The 19896-nt window shown below is 37.0% G+C and overlaps 1 protein-coding gene across 5 annotated transcripts in view; it reads right to left on the reverse strand.

Annotated features, from left to right (window-relative positions):
- Positions 1 to 487: 487 nt before the first annotated feature.
- PNPLA8 (patatin like domain 8, phospholipase A2) overlaps positions 488 to 19896 on the reverse strand; it is a 30030-nt gene continuing 10621 nt past the window's right edge. For all 5 annotated transcript variants that reach the window (XM_087933926.1, XM_026713098.2, XM_026713102.2 and 2 more), the window contains 4 exons: positions 18860 to 18917; positions 15962 to 16156; positions 2286 to 2481; positions 488 to 1740 (listed from right to left, as the gene is read on the reverse strand). In XM_087933926.1, coding sequence (XP_087790052.1) covers positions 1466 to 1740; positions 2286 to 2481; positions 15962 to 16156; positions 18860 to 18917 — 724 coding nt within the window. In that variant the 3' untranslated portion in view covers positions 488 to 1465. The remainder of the gene's footprint in view (positions 1741 to 2285; positions 2482 to 15961; positions 16157 to 18859; positions 18918 to 19896) is intronic.

Consider the following 19896-nt stretch of genomic DNA (forward strand, 5'->3'; position numbering starts at 1 on the left):
TAGGTTGACACATTTTGCTAAGCAATAAAGTGGCTTACGTTGATTTGGCTTAGCATGTTTTGTGAACTCAAGTTTATTTTGCATGGATCTAACCACTTTGTTCACTACTGACCACGGAGGAACATTTATCACAAATAAATTCATTTTTTATATTTCACTCAATCACAGTTGAAACATGGTTTACTAAACAAACCACAAATGACTAATATGTCAACCACAACTATGGCTTACAAAATACAACGATAGGGTTCCCAAAGCTTGCTGGCTTATCTTTCTGACACTCTATCAGTTGCCAACAGAGTTTCATAATTTAGTGTATGGCTTCCCTATTAACTGAACATGCTATTAAGTTTGCCCCTCATTGGAAAGTCTTACTTTGCTACTGACTTACATAACATGTACATGAAGATATATGTTAAACATGAAAACCTAATTTGGCATGATGATTTCACATCACTAAATAAATAAAATCACACAATGAAGACAATGAGGATCTTTCAATATTTATTTTGTTACATACAAGACTCAGTTCTAGACATTTGCTTTTCAAATAGCAAAGTAATTGTTCTGAATCAAAATCTTTGAAAAGTTTTTAATTTTTTTTTTGAAAAATAAATAGATATTATTAAGTGTAATATATTGTAATATGTCAAATACTGAATTGGATAAAGTAAAATAGTTAAAGCATTGCACATATAAACACTGCTAACATTTTAAAACAAAACAGTTTACATGCACAAATCTTATCATCAGACGATTTTCATGCCATTTAATGGCAGTATAATATCCTGCAAGTCTATAATATACAGTAATTCAATCAGCAAACTAGCTGAACTACTCCCAATGGTTTTAAAATTGTTTATTGTCATTAATCTCAATGAGAATTAAACTGTTTGATTTATTCTGGCTCAATTATTTGTAGAGCAACCTATTTGCTATGGTTCTTCTGATGTTGTAATTTTTCCTAAAGCACAGTATGATTTTGTAAACTGCATGATTTTTTTTTATGTGCATTCACAATATATTCAAAGTTTTGTACCATAATTGTCACAAATTTAGACTTCAAATTTGTAAAAATATACCCGCACTTGAATATAAGTGGTAGTAATGTGAGATTCTGAAAGCTAATACTCATATACTTTCAAGAAATCAAAAAGTCCCAAATTTCACAAGTGTTCTGTTTGTAGAAGAAAAAGATCGGCACTGGTCATAATTACTGATCTGCATATTCAAGTCCTGCTGAATATCGGATTGAAGGATTCTGAAAAATACTGAGTGTGACGGTGACGACACACAGGACCTTCAGCTCCAATCAAAGAAGCTACAGAGGAGCTACTGAGATTGAAATGCATTTTATATAGCTTGTTTGCTCACTGAATTAAAATAATGATTACATAATGACTAACAAATGTTCAACCCTTTTCATATACAAGTTTGCACCTTTGATGCATAACATTTTATATATTCACAATTTTGACAGAATTGGGAGGCCATCATACATATCAGCTTTTAATCTCATCCAGTTACTCAGTTTTTGTAAGATATTTTTTTCCTGTGATAATATTTTGGCTGCTTTTTTCAACTTTTCATCATTTCTTTCTAAATATTGGATGCCATCTGTCCGCAATTGATTCAGTTTTTCTTTACGATTTTCATCAAGAGGAATATCTTCATTCATCAGCGGATTAAATCTAAAGTAGGTGTCCGGAGGTAAAAGGGCATCCAACATAATATGAACTTCTAGTTTTAAAAGAGAAATGGGAAAGAATTTGGTTTAAAATAAGGTTTTAAAGAATAAGGTTTCAAATTAATTTGTATGAATTCAGATATTTTATTAAGATTCTAGTATTTAGTAAACATATACTAATGTCTAGGAACAATCAAGAATTAGCAAAATGGCAATGTGTGAAGTTGTCGTCCCATAAACTCGCTACCTTACATATTTACACTGAACAAGCTGACACAGAAATGTAATCACAGCATATACAGTATGTATTGATGTCGTGTGAATGGTGTCATTTTGAAATCAGTGATATTTGTTATGGATGCAACTTTAAATGTGAGACCTTAATTTTCCTTAAGTATAACATCTTTTGATATTAACACCTAGTCAATTAAAATGTGACCTAGAACAAAAAAAGATATTAGAAATAATAGCCTTGATATACACTGCTCAAAAAAAATAAAGGAGACTACAAAACAGAATCAAAATGTCTTTTCAGTCCAAGAAAGCAGTTAAAAATTATACTACAAAAGCAAGACAGCTATGATCACCTGATACTAACCTTCAGTATCTGTAGCACTGCTAATGACATTAGTCAATTTAGCTTTTAAACTTGTATAGGTGACATTGGTTTTCCCATTGTTTTCATACCGACCGGTTCCTAAGGACACCACACACTGAAGAGGAACATTTGGCCAAAGACATCTGCATTCATGCACTGCTAATGCTGTGGGATTATTTATAAGAAGCCCTCCATCCTGTGAATAAAATAACAACAGTAATAAAAATAATGCTGTAGGATTATTTATAAGAAGCCCTCCATCCTGTGAGTAAAATAATAACAGTATTAAAAATAATGCTGTAGGATTATTTATAAGAAGCCCTTTATCCTGTGAGTAAAATAATAACAGTAACAAAAATAATGCAGGATGTTAAGAGTTGTTGGAAATAATAAGGTAGATATAGCAATATCACAACAGTTTGACAAGGATACCAGTATCTTTTTGTTGCCAGTAAAGCAAAGTTAACAGAAGAAAGTAAATGTCACACATTTTTCCAAACGTTGAGCTCTATCACTTATAGACATTCTCTAACAGCTGTAAAAAAAAGCAGCATGCATTTGAGATTGGATAATTGTGTTAAAAAGATCAGCATCTTACTTTCCGCATTTCTCTCTCTCCATGCATCTCTTAAATTAAATTCTTCTGTTATTCGAAGGAAGGATTTGGGTAGTATCTTTCCAACTTTCTTTGTTGTTTTCTGTGTTTTATAGTCCAACCAATCATTAATTATTCCATTAAAATCACCCAACATACAGATATTAACATAGTCCAAATCAATTATTTTTGTATGTAATTTCCTATAGAATTCTTCTTGTTTATCATTCGGGGCATAAATTGCAATTAAAAGCATTTTAACGCTGTTATCCGTTATCTTCACCATCAAAATCCTTCCATCATCATCTGTATAAATTAATTCTGCCAAAATTGCTTCTTTAATACATAATGCCACACCTTTTTTTTTCTGATTGTGCCAGCAATGTAAATAATTTCCCCAATTTTCCTTGTTTTAGTATATATTCATGTTGCTTTTTAATATGTACCTCTTGTAAGATTATATCAAATTTTAATTTATCTAATTTGTGAAATACTTTCCTTCTTTTAATAGCCAATTAAGTCCATTTATGTTAATCGTAATCAATTTTCTTTCATCCATGTTAAGCTTTATAAGAGGGTTTTATTGCTATAGTAGATCTCAATTCTCGTTGTTCTCTGGGTTCACTGCCTACTGCACCTTCTTCTTTTTCTTTTTCAATTACTGCTATACACTCCTCTTGGAATTCAATTAGTAACTCTTCCTTTCTTTCTTCTTCCTCCTTTTCTCTAAAGTATTCTAAATAGAATAGCTCAGCTTTTCCAACTGTGTCAATTCTGTGTCTTTGTTCCTGCCAAGTGAACAAAAGGCCTTCTGGCATCAACTATCTGTAGTTTACTCCTCTTTTAAGTAGCTCTTTAGTCAAGAATAAATATTCTCTTCTCATCTCTCTTACTCTTCTTGGTATGTGTTTCAGCACCACAATTTCTTTATCTTTATCTTTTAGTGTTTTCTCTCTCGCCACCTGGAGTATCTGTGTCTTAATAATCTTCTTAGTAAATCTGATGTGAACTTCTCTTGGTAGTCTATTCCTCATTGCATATCTTGTGTAGACACGAAACACTTCATCCATCCCATCCATCATCTTTTCTTTAGTTATTTCCAGTGCTTCTGCCAATATTTCTGCCATTATTTCAGCAAGGTTTTCACCTTTCCCTTCTTCTATATTTTGAAATCTTAAGTGAAATTCTGATTTGTCTATTTCCCATCCTAACGATTCACCCCTGCCCTTCTCACTATCGCTCAAATGAGTATCAATACCTCCAATTTTCTTATCTCTTTGTATATCTTCTTCAATTTTTTAAATCTGTCTTCATATTTCATCATAATCTGTTGAATATTTTCCACTTTTTCATCCGTCTTTTTGATTTTTTGCTCAATTTTCTGAATTCCTTGCATGATCATCTGTAATGTCACATCCTTCTCTTTCTCTTTTTCCTGTTGTAATATTGTCTGTATAGATTGTTGTCCTCCAGAAGGTGAGGGGCTTGGTCTTGAAGAAGCTGGGGCTGTTGTCTTTCTACTCAACTTTTAATGCTTATCTGTAAAGAAAGAGAGAGAAAAAAGAAAAAAGAAAAAAAAAGAGGAAAAAGAAAAAAACCCGAAGGCAAACACTCCAAAGGAAAAAAGGAAAAAGGAACTGTTCGGGCACTTGTATCCCTTAATCCAATTATTTGCAATGGTAGATGTAAAAAAACAAAAGGAAAAAAGAAGCAATTCTAATATAAAACAAGCCTCTGCTGCCAAATATCCAAGGCTCTTTGATAAACCAGCTCAGAGTTTTTCAAGGCCACTTCAATCTTCTTTCTTTCAACTTCAACTCCAGACTCCAGCTATCTGTCTGGAAATGAGCACCTGAATAAACAAACTGCCACGCTCATCTCTATCTTTTCCAATACACAGCTCAGAGTCCTTGTTTGTAATACAAACTAGTGAAAGAAAAAAGCAGCAATGTATCTGACGTTTGAAATTAGAGAACAAGAAGACAAGCAATTTTATATGATATGGGATTTGTTTTATCAATGGTTGGATAAAAAGGCAAGGTAATATAATAGACTAGATAATTTTGTGATAGAAATCTAATAGATTGATATAAACATTATATATATATATATATATATAAATATATATATATATATATATATATATATATATATATATATATAAACCACTGGTTGAAAGTATAACATAAATTTTAAGATAAAACTTGGAACATCTCCTATAAAATGATGGAATAAATAGTTTAGTCATGGATGATTAATAACTGATAAATATATAAACATATGTTAGTTTGACAATGTGAAGACTGATATAAATTGTGAGTAAATGACTACAAAAGTATAGCACAAAAGATACGTAACCAACTGACACACTGTAAGTATATAAAATGGAAGAGGATTTTATGTTTTTGTATGTGTACGTTTGTATTTAAAAATAAAAATCTTTATTTTAAAAAAAGATCAGCATCTTGTCTGTGCTTGACTTCAAAATATTACAAGATAAGAATATTTCTAAATTATTATTTTTCAGAACACAAGTTTTGACATATTAAGATGCTAATAGGTACTAGAGATCTATTGACAAATGAAGGTAAACCAGGTACAACATAGAGTAAGCTGTAGTAACAAGCAGCTTTCGCCTACTTCTTCCTTGACCACTTTAATATGAAAACCTGATTAAGCTTTCAGTAAACAATTTCTTTTAGTCCCATGTTGGAGCAGGGAGAATACCTAAGAAAGACCGCTTCTACTTTTAAATTTATTCCTTCCAAATAATACCCCAATCACATCTATATTTAATCTATTATTTCAATACACTGAAGTGAATTATTTATTAAAAACAATATTTCTTTTTACTACAGCTGCAGTAGATAAAAGTAGAGATGCAAAATACTAGCTTACTCAGAAAGTTCTTTGATTAAGCTTTCAATAAATTTACAAAAGCTTTTTGATTTTTTTCTAGACCAATTAGTATATTCTGCCTTCAGCTGTAACTGAAAATAGAAGCTTTTTGATCCACTTTCTTTTAATTTTGGCAAAAACAAGATTTATCCCTAAACCCTGTGTTCCTTTATGAATATGTCCTTTAATTTTGTCTACAACCCTAATTTTTAAAGCTGAAGATAATATCAACAGTGTCTATAACTTTTGACAAGGTACAATTCATGAAATTGTAAGACAAAGGCAGAAAGCAGCATTTACTGTATGTGAAGGATCAACTTGTTCCTGTTCTAAAAGATATCCTTCCAGAAATGAATGAAAAAATCTGAATATTCTAGAGCAGACTGCTCCATTTTGCACAAACGTAGGTAAAACTAATACTGCAAAGTATCTATTATGCATTTGTTAAAATTTTGTTACTCTACCTGGTCATTTTGTAAAGCACTTGTAAGTCCATTCTCCCCCTTCCTTTAATATGGTAAAGGGAAACCTGTGACCTTCCAGATGCTGAACTTTGGAAGCTACAATCACAAAAAGAGAGCCACGTTTCTTTGTTCTATTCTAATTGCTTTTTGCATCATGCTTAGTCACTAAGTTATTTTATAATGTGCCTATCCGGTGTCTCTCTCTCTCTCTGTGTTGTGTGTGTAGTGTGTTTATCTGAACAGTGCTAAGAATTTAACATATAATTCAAATTCATAGGCTCTGCTCTTTTATCTACTCAATTGTTACCTTGTTCGGTTTAATTGTATGTTTTTTAAAGTGTCACTTTATCAAAGCTGAAATTTAACTGGGCAGCGTAAGCTATCTTAGGTTGCTATCTTCAAATTATTTTACTTTCACGTAGTAGGTTCAGTGAATATTTTCTATAAAAAAGCCTCCCTTTTTATGACCCACAATCCCTATTTTAGGTCATGACAACTTGATGGAGCTAAGCATTTACTAAGCAGTCACTTTCCTGATACTGATCTAAATAAAGTCTTGTGCCCTAATAAACAAAACTAAAATTCACAAAGCTCAACTTTGAGCATGTAATATTGTTATTTGGTTTATCGCAGCTGCGATAAAACTGTTCGCTTTCCTGGATTGTAGGGCATAACCTTGAGCAACTGTTTAATGCTAATAAGTGAGCATTTCTTCAAAACAGGCTCCTCAAAGATTAAAACCAGGGGCGGGATTCAAATTTCTTAACAACCGGTTCTGTCGGCATGGCCTAATTTGTGGGTGTGGCTTGGTGGTCGGTCATGTGACTGGGGTGGGAGGGGCTTGCTGACTGGGAGTGGCTAGGTGGTCATGTGACTGGGGTGGGCGAGGGCAGGTGGCCATTTGACTGGCAAACCAAATGCAAGTGGTCCTCGCTTAACGACCAGGTCCTCGCTTAATGGCCCGTTGTTTAGCAAGTGTTTTTTTCCAGTTTCCAAAGCCTGGGGAGCCCTGGAGAGGGCAGGGCGAGGCCCTGGAAGCTATGAGGAGCTACGTGGAGGACTGCAGAGGGCTGGGCGTGGCCAACTCAACATCACTCACGTCAACGGGCGCTTCTCCTCGCCTGACCTCTCATGACAGTGGGGATGCTGCAACAGTCGTAAGTGTGAAAAATGACCATAGGTCCCTTTTTTCAGTGCCATTGTAACTTTGAATGGTCACTAAATGAACTGTTGTAAGTCAAGGATTACCTGTACAAAAACACAAAAAACTTCTTTGCTTGCAAAAAGCTGCCTAAATACCAGTCATTAGATTAAACATACCTGCAAGCCAGAGTTACAAATCAGGCAGCGTGCCAGAGCATCTTGAGGAATTAAAATAGTTAAAATGCAATCGAAACTATCAAGCAGCTAACTCTTGCTCATAAAGTGAAACCATTTAGCAGAGAGGTCATTTAAGCTCTCCAGAAAGAGCACATCCAGGAAAAGTAATCCTTGGATCCATTTGAACACTTAAAAATACCAGCTGGTCTCACTCACCTCACAAGATATCCTAAGGAAATCACCCAGATTTAAGGAAAGGTCACATGCCCCTCAGAAAGGCAGTAAAAAAAAACAGTGCCAAGCTTACATCCTGCCTCTTGGAAGTATACACCAAAAAGACAGTGCCAGATAGTATTAAAACAGTGAAGGAAGACCCCCTCCTCAAATAGAAAAAGTAACCATGAGACAAGAAAAAATTCAAACACAATACAAATCATTAAATCACAACAGTAACTGTTGCTTGTTGAAGCTGAATAGGGAAAATTATCCCATCAATAAACGCAGGATTAAACTTCACCAAGCGCAGAATTAACCTTCACCAAAACCCAGTTTTAGACCAAAACTCAGAAAGGGTATGTAAACTCACATTCGAATGTCAATCTTTCTAGCTAGCCAAGAAGCCTTGCTGAATGCCACTCATCTTGATTCCCTGTCACTAAAAGCTTTGCTTCATTATTCAATTATTTCTTCAAAGTGCTGATCGTCCAGGGAAGTATTTCCTCCCAAAACAGCATGTAAAAATCTTAAAACAACCCTTCTCCTTTAAGAAAGCCTCAGAAGCTCTGGAAACAGGAAGTCGAGGCTGTCTGCCAAGAATGCAATAAGGGTGGAAAAAAAACAAGATTGCTTCTAACTAGCGGTTCTCCGAACTACTTAGAAAGTTAACAAAGGGGTTCTACAGAACTGGATTGAACCGGTAGAATCCCACCCCTGATTAAAACTCAATTTAAAATTTCACAGAATAGATCACGCAATCACCAAATGGTATACTGAAGTAGCCAAACATACCGAAAATGCATTATGCAGAGTGAGCCTTCAAAGTGAGTGATGAATATACGCTGACATGCACTGTATGCATAAGCTTTGGGTTTCACTGAATCCTGTGGTCCATGGCCAAAGGCGACAAGTACTTCACTTTTTTTCTTGTGTTTCTTTCCTTACTCTTTATTTTATCTTTGTTCTTATTTCAGTCTGAAGTTTTACTTTTCATTATTCTCCCAAATAGACTTCAGCTATCCCTGCCTCCCTTTATAGTCTCGCATTCTCTCCTAGATCCCACGTTCTGCTATTGCTATCAGCCCACTGAACACATAAAATATTCCATCTTTCCATATATTATTTCCAGAGGCAAATTAAACTTAAATGCTACAGCTATTTCCAGCGTCGCTTTTTTTTTTTTTCTAAAGAAGAATGTGATAGATATGAAATTTTTAACACAGAGTTTCTATCTCAAGGTCCTTTGTGATATTAAAAATATCTGGCTATTTAATTTCAGGCAGAAGAATTTATCAAGGCCATTTATTTTGAAGTCTGAAAGAAACAAATCACAAAGCATAACAGTGATGCTTTTAACTCTGCTCCTATTATACCTGAGAACCTCCAGACCAACTTGATTCTTTGTTTTTACTTTACCTATTTCCTTGATGGCGAACCTACGGCACTAGTGCTGGAAGTGGCACACAGAGCCATCTCTCCGGGCAGGCCAGTCGTCACCCGTTGCTGTTCTGGGTTCCGCTGCACGCATGCACACCAGCCAACTGGTCTTCACACACGCAAGAAGAATCCGGAAGAGCGGCTCCCTTGCGTGCATGTACGTGCCAGCCAGCTGGTCTTTCCGCATGCATGTACATTAGAAACTGGAAGACCAGATGAGCTTGTTTGTGGCGCTCCTGCGTGGCGCACCAGAGAACTGCTCTTACGGTTTCCGGCACATGTGTGCACTTCCATTTCAGCACTCAGTGCCAAAAAGGTTCACTACCGCTTATTTAATATAATTTACTCAAAAGTAACTCCCCCCAAAAGGAGAAGGGGAGTTAGAGAAACAAGCAAGCAAAAAATAGATACAGAAACATTAAGTTAAACTGAAACCACAACTTTGAAAATAATTCAGTGCATTTCTGGTCACTGATGCAATTATAACACGCTGTAGAACTTCTCAAAGTTTTCAAAAAAATAGGAAAGTAGTTAGAAAAATTGGTTAATATGCACAATTTCTTTTAGATATTTAAATTGGAAATAGTAACAAGCACATTATGATAATGAATCAGATTTTTATTCTTTTGCATCTTTGTATTTTGATGGCAGAATAAATAGCACTTTGGAATAAAAATACGCAAATCATCGTGCAGATCATTGCATAGAACCGGTAATTCTGTACCTCAAAGTGTGAAAATCTGAACCTGTTTGGGTGTATCTAAATATGTCAAACTTATAAAATATAGCAGCTTTAGTGTGCAGCCACAGCTATATAATCAACCAATATCCATCCTTCCATCCATATATAAATAAGTGGGAATGTTGGTTCAGTTAAGTGTGTGTGTGTGTGTGTGTGTGAGAGAGAGAGAGAGAAAGAGAGAGAGAGAGAGGGGAGGAGGGAGAGAGATAAGATCTCTCTCTCTCTCTCTCTCTCTCTCTCTCCCACCAACATCAGCAAGCCACCGTCAGTCAAAATTCATATTTGTGGTTTAAAATTATGCCTTTGGTGGTCCCTGAGGTCCAAAAGTTTGGCGACCCCGGCTTTAAAATGACTGCACAAGTGACTTTTGTCCACAAGTTAATATGGCCACTATTATCAAGAAGTAGATATTCTCCTTAAAGTTAGTTAATTAAAATCTTCAAGCAGCAAAGCTGAAATATAAAATATTTTACCAGGATTCATCTAAAATATCAGTGGTTACACTTTTTGTGGCATTTCTCCTATTTTCTTTCCGAGCACAGCTTTTTTTTTTTGAACAGTGAAGTTATGTGAACTAAATACCATGGCACTGAAAGATGTGATTTAGCAAAATGAATTCTGATACTTGGAGCTTGCTGGCTCCATAGCAACCATTTCACCTCAATTCCTGTGCAGACATGCTTTGCATTTCTAGTTCAATTTCACAGACTTGCTCTGTTGTTTATCTTTATTGTGTTTGTGCAAACTCCAAACTAACACAAGAATATTACAAAGGAGAAAGATTTGTAATGGATATTTTCTCTTGGAGAATTTGTCTATTCTTAAATTCAAAAAATAATGCTCTTGTATTACAGATCAAGTGGTTCTAAATATAGCTAGTTTCTGAGAAATTGGATTTTTGCCTGATAAATATAAGGTAAAGGAACAATTAAGGTAAGATGCAATTGTGAAAGCTTGAATGCATAATGTTTTCATATGTTATTATTAGCAAAGTTCATAAAATTCAAACGAAAAAGCATTTGCACGTAAGAAATATTTTAATATAATTTGCACATTTCTATAAAAATGGATTGAATCCTAAACCAAAAAGTAAGTACTGTTAAATGTTATGTGGTTTACAATTCCTTCATTCATATATTAATAGTATTTATAGGCTACCAATCCATATATACACTCTGGGGACTGAAGAGCAATTTCAGTACATAATAAAATAACATAAAAAACAAGTGCAGCAACATGGTGCAAAATTCCTTTGCAATATTGAATCAGCAAAACATTTCTAGTCTAGGCTGATTTCAGTGTTGAATTTCATCAGTAAGAAAGGAAGTAAAGGACAGGAAAGAACAGGGACAGGCGGGTGGGCGGGCCCACATGCTCATTGCAGCGAATCGGTTTGGAGACAGCTGATTACCCAAACCGGTAGAATCCCACCCCTGATTATGCCCGCCTCATAGCGTGTGGTATTTTAATCTATACTGTCTGGAATGTTGAGATAATTCAGAGGTTGCAATAATTGTTCTGTCAGAGTTTAAGAAGAAATATTCTTTGCATGTAACCATTTTTTTTTCTCAATCCAATAACTTCCAAGAATGCTGGTCAATCAACAAAAGTAAAAGGCATATGAAAGTATTTGTGTTTATAGAAATATTTTTTAATTGGAAGGCTGCATCTCCCTTGCCAAGAATTCATCATATAGTATATACATCATGACTCTATATTAAGGGCGTCAAACTCAAGGCCCGGGGACTGGCCCACAAAGACAGAGCTCTGGGAGGCCATTGTGGCCAAAAACAGGGCCCATGGGGGTACGCGCGACCAACCCAAGCTTTATTTTCACCGTCAGAGCACTCAGACCACCACAGGTGCTCCTGAGATGAGTGATGTCAAGCTGTCCATGAACACCCTGGCCACACTCACCCCGGCCTCCAAGGTCAAACACAACCCTAATTCGGCCCTCAATGAAATCAAGTTTGACAGCCCCGCTTTATATGTTTGGATATGTATCTTAGAATGCATAATCAGACATCTGGATTACATGCACTGATCTGAATACCAGACTTCTAATTTACTTCATTTTTGGCATGTTATAGTGAAATAAGGGCATTTTATTTCATCTGAATATCGCTTCACATTCTGCAATTGTAGTTGGTGGCATAAATAAATCTGTTTAAAAGCTTTTCTTTGACTTCTAGCTGCATGTCAGAGAAAAGGGACAGATTGAGAAATTGTTTTTCACTTTCTTTCCTCGCAGGCATTATTTGAATCAAATTAAAAGCACGTGAAACAGACATGGAACTCCAAGCAGTGTCACACTTGAAAAAATTACTGTACTTAAAAACAGGTTCATTAGGCATGGGTCAGAACCAAAGACAAATTTTTAATGTTACATATAAAAAGGCTCTTGTATTCAGTGAAACAATTATGAGTATCAGTGTACAACTCTTCCAGCAGGCTCCTTGCCATTCAAGTTTGTCAATCAAGATTGACAATAGCTTGAAACATGCAGAATATTGTCACAGATCACAGTACAACTAATACCTTCATCGTCAGGTTAAAGCCATTCAAACTCACGAGGATGCTTTAATTACAGATATTTTATGTTTTGTGAACTTTTGGCAAGGAGTCACAGATAATCAGCCCATATGTATGTATATGTAAACTGAGAGTGGAATAGAGTAGAGTAGAGTAGAGTAGAGTAGAGTAGAGTAGAGTAGAGTAGAATAGAATAGAATAGAATAGAATAGAATAGAATAGAATAGAATAGAATAGAATAAACAGAGTTGGAAGGGACCTTGCATGTCTTCTAGCCCCTGCTTAGGCAGGAAACCCTAAACCATTTCAGACAAATCTCTTCTTAAAAACTTCCCTTGTTGGAGCATTTATAACTTCTGGAGGCAAGTTGTTCCAATGATTAATTGTTCTGTCAGGAAATTTCTCCTTAGTTCCAAGTTGCTTCTCTCCTTGATTAGTTTCCACCTATTGCTTCTTTATCCTGTCCTCAGGTGCTTTGGAGAATAAAACACAGGTGAAACTCAAAAAATTAGAATATCGTGCAAAAGTTCATTTATTTCAGTCATGCAACTTAAAAGGTGAACCTAATATATGAGATAGACTCATGACATGCAAAGCAAGATAGTTCAAACCGTGATTTGTCATAATTGAGATGATTATGGCTTACAGTTCATGAAAACCCCAAATCCACAATCTCAGAAAATTAGAATATTACATGCAATCAATAAACAATATCGGATCTCTGAAAAGTAGAAGCATGCATATGTACTCAGTACTTGGTTTGGGCCCCTTTTGCAGCAATGACTGCCTCAATGCGGCCTGGCATGGAAGCTATCAGTCTGTGGCACTGCTGAGGTGTTGTGGAAGACCAGGATGCTTCAATAGCGGCCTTCAGCTCTTCTGCATTGTTCGGTCTCACGTCTCTCATCTTTCTCTTGGCAATGCCCCGAAGATTCTCTATGGGGTTCAGGTCAGGCGAGTTTGCTGGCCAATCTAGCACAGTAATCCCATGGTCATTGAACCAGGTTTTGGTGCTTTGGGCAGTGTGGGCAGGTGCCAAGTCTTCCTGGAAAATGAAGTCAGCATCCCCATAAAGCTCGTCTGTGGAAGGAAGCAAGAAGTGCTCCAAAATCTCCTGGTAGATGGCTGCATTGACCCTGGACTTAATGAAGCACAGTGGACCAACACCAGCAGATGACATGGCTCCCCAAGTCAACACAGACTGTGGAAACTTCACACTGGACTTCAAGCATCTTGCAGTGTGTGCCTCTCCATTCTTCCTCCGGACTCTGGGTCCTTGGTTTCCAAATGAGATGCAAAAGTTGCTCTCATCAGAAAAGAGGACTTTGGACCACTGAGCAACAAACCAGTTCTGTTTTTCTTTAGCCCAGGTAAGACACTTCTGATGTTTGTTGTTCAGGAGCAGCTTGACAAGAGGAATACAACATTTGAAGCCCATGTCCAGGATCCGTCTGTGTGTGGTGGCTCTTGATGCACTGACTCCAGCCTCAGTCCACTCCTTGTGAAAGTCCCCAACACTTTTGAATGGCCTTTTCCTGACAATCCTCTCCAGGCTGCGGTCATCCCTGCTGCTTGTGCACCTTTTTCTTCCACACTTTTCCCTTCCACATCACTTTCTATTAATGTGCTTTGATACAGCACTTTGGGAACATCCAACTTCGTTTGCAATTACCTTTTGAGGCTTTCCCTCCTTATGGAGGGTGTCAATGATGGTTTTCTTCACAACTGTCAGGTCAGCAGTCTTTCCCATGATTGTGCTTCCTACTGAAACAGACTGAGAGACCATTTAAAGGCTCAGGAACCCTTTTCAGGTGTTATGGCTTAATTAGCTGATTTGAGTGGGACACTTTGAGCCTAGAATATTGAACCTTTTCACAATATTCTAATTTTCTGAGATTGTGGATTTGGGGTTTTCATGAGCTACAGCTACAGCCATAATCATCTCAATTATGACAAATCATGGCTTGAACTATCTTGCTATGTCAGATCCGTGTATCTGTCATTTCTTCAGTGGAAGAAGAAAAGGGGAGGGAGGCTGATAAAGAAATCCTTTCTTGATGTAACCCGGATATATTTAATCTTATATCAAATTTGTATAACCCACACATGATACAATAGAGGGAGAAAAGCCAGATGGCCAGAACTATCACCTCTCAGAGGCACAGCCAGGAGATGAGAAGGTCATAAAAATTCCACAGTGAGATGTGTCCTGGGAATCTCTGGAAAAGTTTGTTCTAAAAAGGAGGTGGGGGGAAATTAGGTATGCCCTGGGAAACTGGGAAAAAGATCTTTCCTTACAAAAGGGGTGGGGAGGAATTAACATACTGGCTTTTGTTTCACTAAATACACATCGAGATAAGGGGAGGGGTTCTAAACTCCCTTATCTATCCCTGTATGCCTGAGAGACCTCAGACGCTGCTTTGAACTCCTACACGAATTGTCTCATCTCAATAAAGGATTCCTTTTTGATACGTTTTGATACGTTTTCAGAAGTTCATTCTAGTTGAGTGAATGGGAAAAGTTCTGTAGCCTGACATAAAGCAGTGTTTTAATAGAGGTCAGCTCGGAGAGGAATTTTTTTTTTTTTTAAATAAAACCTTCTCTCTACCGAGGGGACCCTGCAAGAAAGGAAAACGTCTGAGTACAGCAAGGACCAAGGGGAAGTCGAATGCTGGGGAGAAACATCGACAGTTACTCAGCCAGATACTGACTTGGTGCACCCCATCGAAGACAGCGAGGTTGCCTACGAAACCTTCACCAAGCCCTGGTGGTCTATAGGTGTAGGAAAAAGAGGCAGCTGGGACGGAAGAACCAGAGGAGTAACCCTCACCCGGGGCAATCGTAAACCTGGGTGGAAATTGGAGCTGGAGGTCCTATTGAATCAGGAAGAATGGGACGAGGAGCCACTTTCTGACGACCGAATGAGACGGTACATAAATCGCCTCATGAGGGAAGCCCTGGAGAACCTCAACGTGAGGGATGCACCAGGACGACAACGCAGGAGAGCGAGGGAACCAGAAAATGAGAGAACCCGAGCTGCCTGAGAGACCTCAGACGCTGCTTTCAACTCCTACATGAATTGTCTCATCTCAATAAAGCATTCCTTTTTGATACGTTTTGATACATTTTCAGAAGTTCATTCTAGTTGAGTGAATGGGAAAAGTTCTGTAGCCTGACACTTGCTTTGCATGTAATGAGTCTTATCTCATATATTAGGTTCACCTTTTAAGTTGCACTACTGAAATAAATGAACTTTTGCATGATATTCTAATTTTCCGAGTTTCACCTATATAACAGAATATAACAGTCACATGAGGTAATATTATTACCGGATACTGTTTAAACTTATTGTTTAACTGAACATTATTAAATGTATGGTTTAAGTACGTTAGTTATGCATCCACAAATTATTAGTTTTATTCATCCTTCTACAAAGAATTCTGAGCATTTAAAATAAAGTAATGAAACTAACCTGATGAAGGTCATTACCCAGTGCATATTCTTGAAAATAACCTGGTGCTGCAGATGATGCTCTGATAGCTTGCCACAATTTATAATGGCAACCCCCAAGATAGTGAGACTTTACTCCAGGGAAATGATTGTAGTTTCTAAATACAAAGGCTTTCAATGGTGTTCCTCTGCTTACAATAGTGCTTATGGCAGCCACCTAATAAAAACAAAATAAAAACAAAATACTAAATTTTATCCAATTATAGCTGCTTACCGAATTATCACGATCCCTGCCTTACAACAATCAGCTATTAACACATTAGGTTAGATCAATCTAGGATTACATCATTCATATTCATACTTATGTATGTATATTTATAAATACAGAGAAACACATATATACGGCAACACACATATACAGAATAAATGGGATGTAAATTAAAATATTTCCATTGTATATGTGTGTGTGTGTGTGTGTGTGTGTGTGTATAGACACACACACACGTATATATGTGTGTGTGTGTTTTTTTTCTGAGGTTCTCGCGGGTATTTGTATGTGGATCTTTAGTTATTCGGGTTTTCTCCCGCGTAAGATTGGCAGTATCTAGGCAATGTTTCGATGAAGTCTCATTCATCATCTTCAGGCTTGTGTCTTCGGCTCTGTGCTTCTCAGAGTGAATAGGGCACAGAGCCGAAGACACAAGCCTGAAGATGATGAATGAGACTTCATCGAAACGTTGCCTAGATACTGCCAATCTTACGTGGGAGAAAACCCGAATAACCAAAGATCTACACACACACACACACACACACACACACACACACACACACAAATAAATAAATAAATAAAGGTATTTTTACTAAGAGAATGTAGTGGCTTTATGGTTAAGCACTGGGCTTGATGACCAGAAGATTGGCAATTGGACTCAAGCATAGCATGATGGGGTGAATTACCATTTTTTCTCCAGTTCCTGCCAACCTAGTAGTTCAAAAGCATGGAAATGCAAATAGATAAATAGGTACCACTTTCATGGGAAGTGTTTCGTGTGCTTTGTCATATAGGCACATGACCACAGATGTGTTTTTGAACAATGGTAGTTCCCTCAGCTAAGAAATGGAGATGGGCATTGCCCCCTAGAGTTGGACACCACTGGACAGGGGAAACCTTTACTTTTTTTAATTTTTATTAGTCAGAGATATGTCTGAATGCATTATCTGATATGGTTTCAAATTCATATTTGAAGAAGAAATAAAATGAGCCCCCAGGGCCTTATTCCATCATGTCCCTGTACATTCCATTTGATGAGGTCTTTGTCTTCCCAAGCCATGTAATTTGCTCAGTTTTGATATTCACATTGTAACTATTTTGATATAGTTGAATGTAACAGAGTGGGAAATTATGGCATTATTGGAAAAAACAACAACAAATCTTTCTATTTTCAACACAATGATAATCACACCACACACAGTCTCAAAGCATGGTAATTGTTACTATTTCTGAAAGACGTTCTGTCCTTCTAGCTCTCCTTTAGTATAAAGCAGTTTTCTTAGGAAAACTAAAACTGTACACAAGACGAAAATGAACAAAATCTGTATCATGTTTCAGAGATTATAAATTAGAAAGGAATGTATTATTGCTTCCCAGCATAAAACAATAAGCACTGGGTCTTCGAGGCTTCTGTACAGCAATGGACACAAATTGACCAATTCCGCATTGAATTGATACTCCTGGTATGTCAGCAAATAAACATTTTTTACGGAGGAAAGATGACGTCTTACTTATAGTATTCTTTTCTTGGTCTGCTATTGATTCTCCACAATTTTAAACTTAGAATATTTTGTAAGTTAGAAGAAACCTCCCTGGCAAAGGGTAAGCTCTGGAAATCAACTCTTTTGGTCACCGGATGATTGGAGGGTCTCAAAGAGCTTCTTGAAGAAGTAATTGGGTAAATCTCTGCCTGGAGGTGAGGCAACCAAGAAGCAAGTTCACTGTGGAAGAACTAGGAATTTAAAACAGACAATAAAGTCTGTCACCGCTTCCTAGACACTACGGTAGCTTTTTGCATGTTTACTTCTCGCTTTAAAAGGGCTCCTTCTGTCTGCAGCCTGCTTTCTCTCCTGTTTGGTGAAATACCTAGATGGGGAGGAGTGGGAGGAGGAGTTGGTGCGTCCAAGCCAAAATAAAGAAAATGGAAATCACTATGGAAACTACAGGCGACTTACAACAATTCATTTAGCAACTGTTCAAAGTTACAACGGGTTTGAAAAAAGGGACTTATGACCATTTCTCACTTGCGACCATTTAAGCATTCCCATGGTGATGTGATCAAAATTCAGATACTTGGGAACAGATTCATATTTATGACGGCTGCAATGTCCTAGGGTCAGGTGATCACCTTCTGTGACCGTCTGTCAAACAAACTCAAGGGGGAAGCCAAACGCGCTTGACAACCGTATTACTAACTTACCAACTTCCATGATTCACTTAACAAATGTGGCAAGTAAAAGTTGTAAAATGGGGCAAAACTCAGTTAACAAATGTAACACTTAACAACAGAACGATGGATGGTCAATTGTGGTCCTAAGTCTAGAACTGCTTGTACTTTTGAAACTTCTAGGCTTAAATCTTCTAGAGCCAGGGCTATCAAATTCACAGCCACGCCCACCTCCCCACCACCCACTGATGATGCTCTTAACTAGGGCTTATTTTGGGGGTAGAGCTTATATTGCCAGCAGCATGAAAAATCAGGGAAGGGCTTATTTTGGGGGTGGGTCATAACTAAATAAGCCCCAACCAGAAAATAAGCCTGAATGTGTCTTTTGGAGCAAAAATTAATATAAGACCCAGTCTTATTTTCAGGAAAACACGGGTAACAACAAATTCAAGGAAATAGTAAATACCTTAGGAAAATAAACTTACCTTAGGACATCTAGGATTTCTTGCTGTTTCAAACATAACATCGGATCCCATTCGTTCCCTACACAAACCAGATAAATGGCTAAGATTACAATTTTAGAGTTTTGTAGTTTCTTAGGAACTACAGCTCCACATTCATTTCTCTAGCTTGATTAAAATTAATGTTTAAAAGTATGTGCTAAAAGCGAGAATTAGCTTTGATATATGTCTGATTAGCACAGTATCCCTATCACTGATCATAATAATTTCCACAGATAATTTCTATTACTCTAGTTCTATTAATTTTAATACCATGGTTTTGATTTTTTAAAAAGAACTTAAATCCTGAATGCCTTTGGGATTTAGAATCAGTTCAGTAAAAAAATATTCTTATTACTATTTTTGCTTCTTTTATAGAAAGAAAGAATAACCCATTAGAGTATTTCAGTATTACCAGCTTTTCTTGACAGATAAGTTCATTTAAAATTGGTAAAATTTAAAGCAGTGACAATCTTAACTTTTCAGAAATAGCAGTTAGACATAGATTCAGAAAAAAACCCAGAATCCATGAACACCGTCTGGCAGTCAAACCCCAAATCCTTCATCTCTACTCACATTGACACCAAACAGCACCAGGGTCAGTGTTCCGAATAATGCACCCATTGAAAGCAGAACTACAAAGCAGGTAGATTCCTCTAAGAAGATATTTATTGGATACATCATATCAGCATAGGTGTAAACCAACTTTGACAGTTGTCACGATTTTCACCTAATTAAAAGATTACTACCTCCCCCTCCCATGTGTCATCAGTCACATTGTCCAATGAATATGGCTGGCAGGCTCCTTTCCTCCTTCACCAGCCACCTGTTACAATGGTCTTGGTTCCCACAGGAAAACTGTTTATTTTGACTGTAACCTGTGCTATCTACTTCCCGTCTCTCCTCCTTTCTCAGGCTTCGTGGCAACTATGAGGCAGGACAAGATGGCTTCAGCTAGGTTCGCTTCAGAGTTTGATGGGAGCAACACAAAAGTCATCAGCCACACTACCACCCACCATGCT

The sequence above is a fragment of the Pseudonaja textilis genome, chromosome 5 (assembly GCF_049901715.1).
Source record: "Pseudonaja textilis isolate UNSWEBS1 chromosome 5, rPseTex1.2, whole genome shotgun sequence".
In the NCBI taxonomy this organism is placed as follows: domain Eukaryota; kingdom Metazoa; phylum Chordata; class Lepidosauria; order Squamata; family Elapidae; genus Pseudonaja; species Pseudonaja textilis.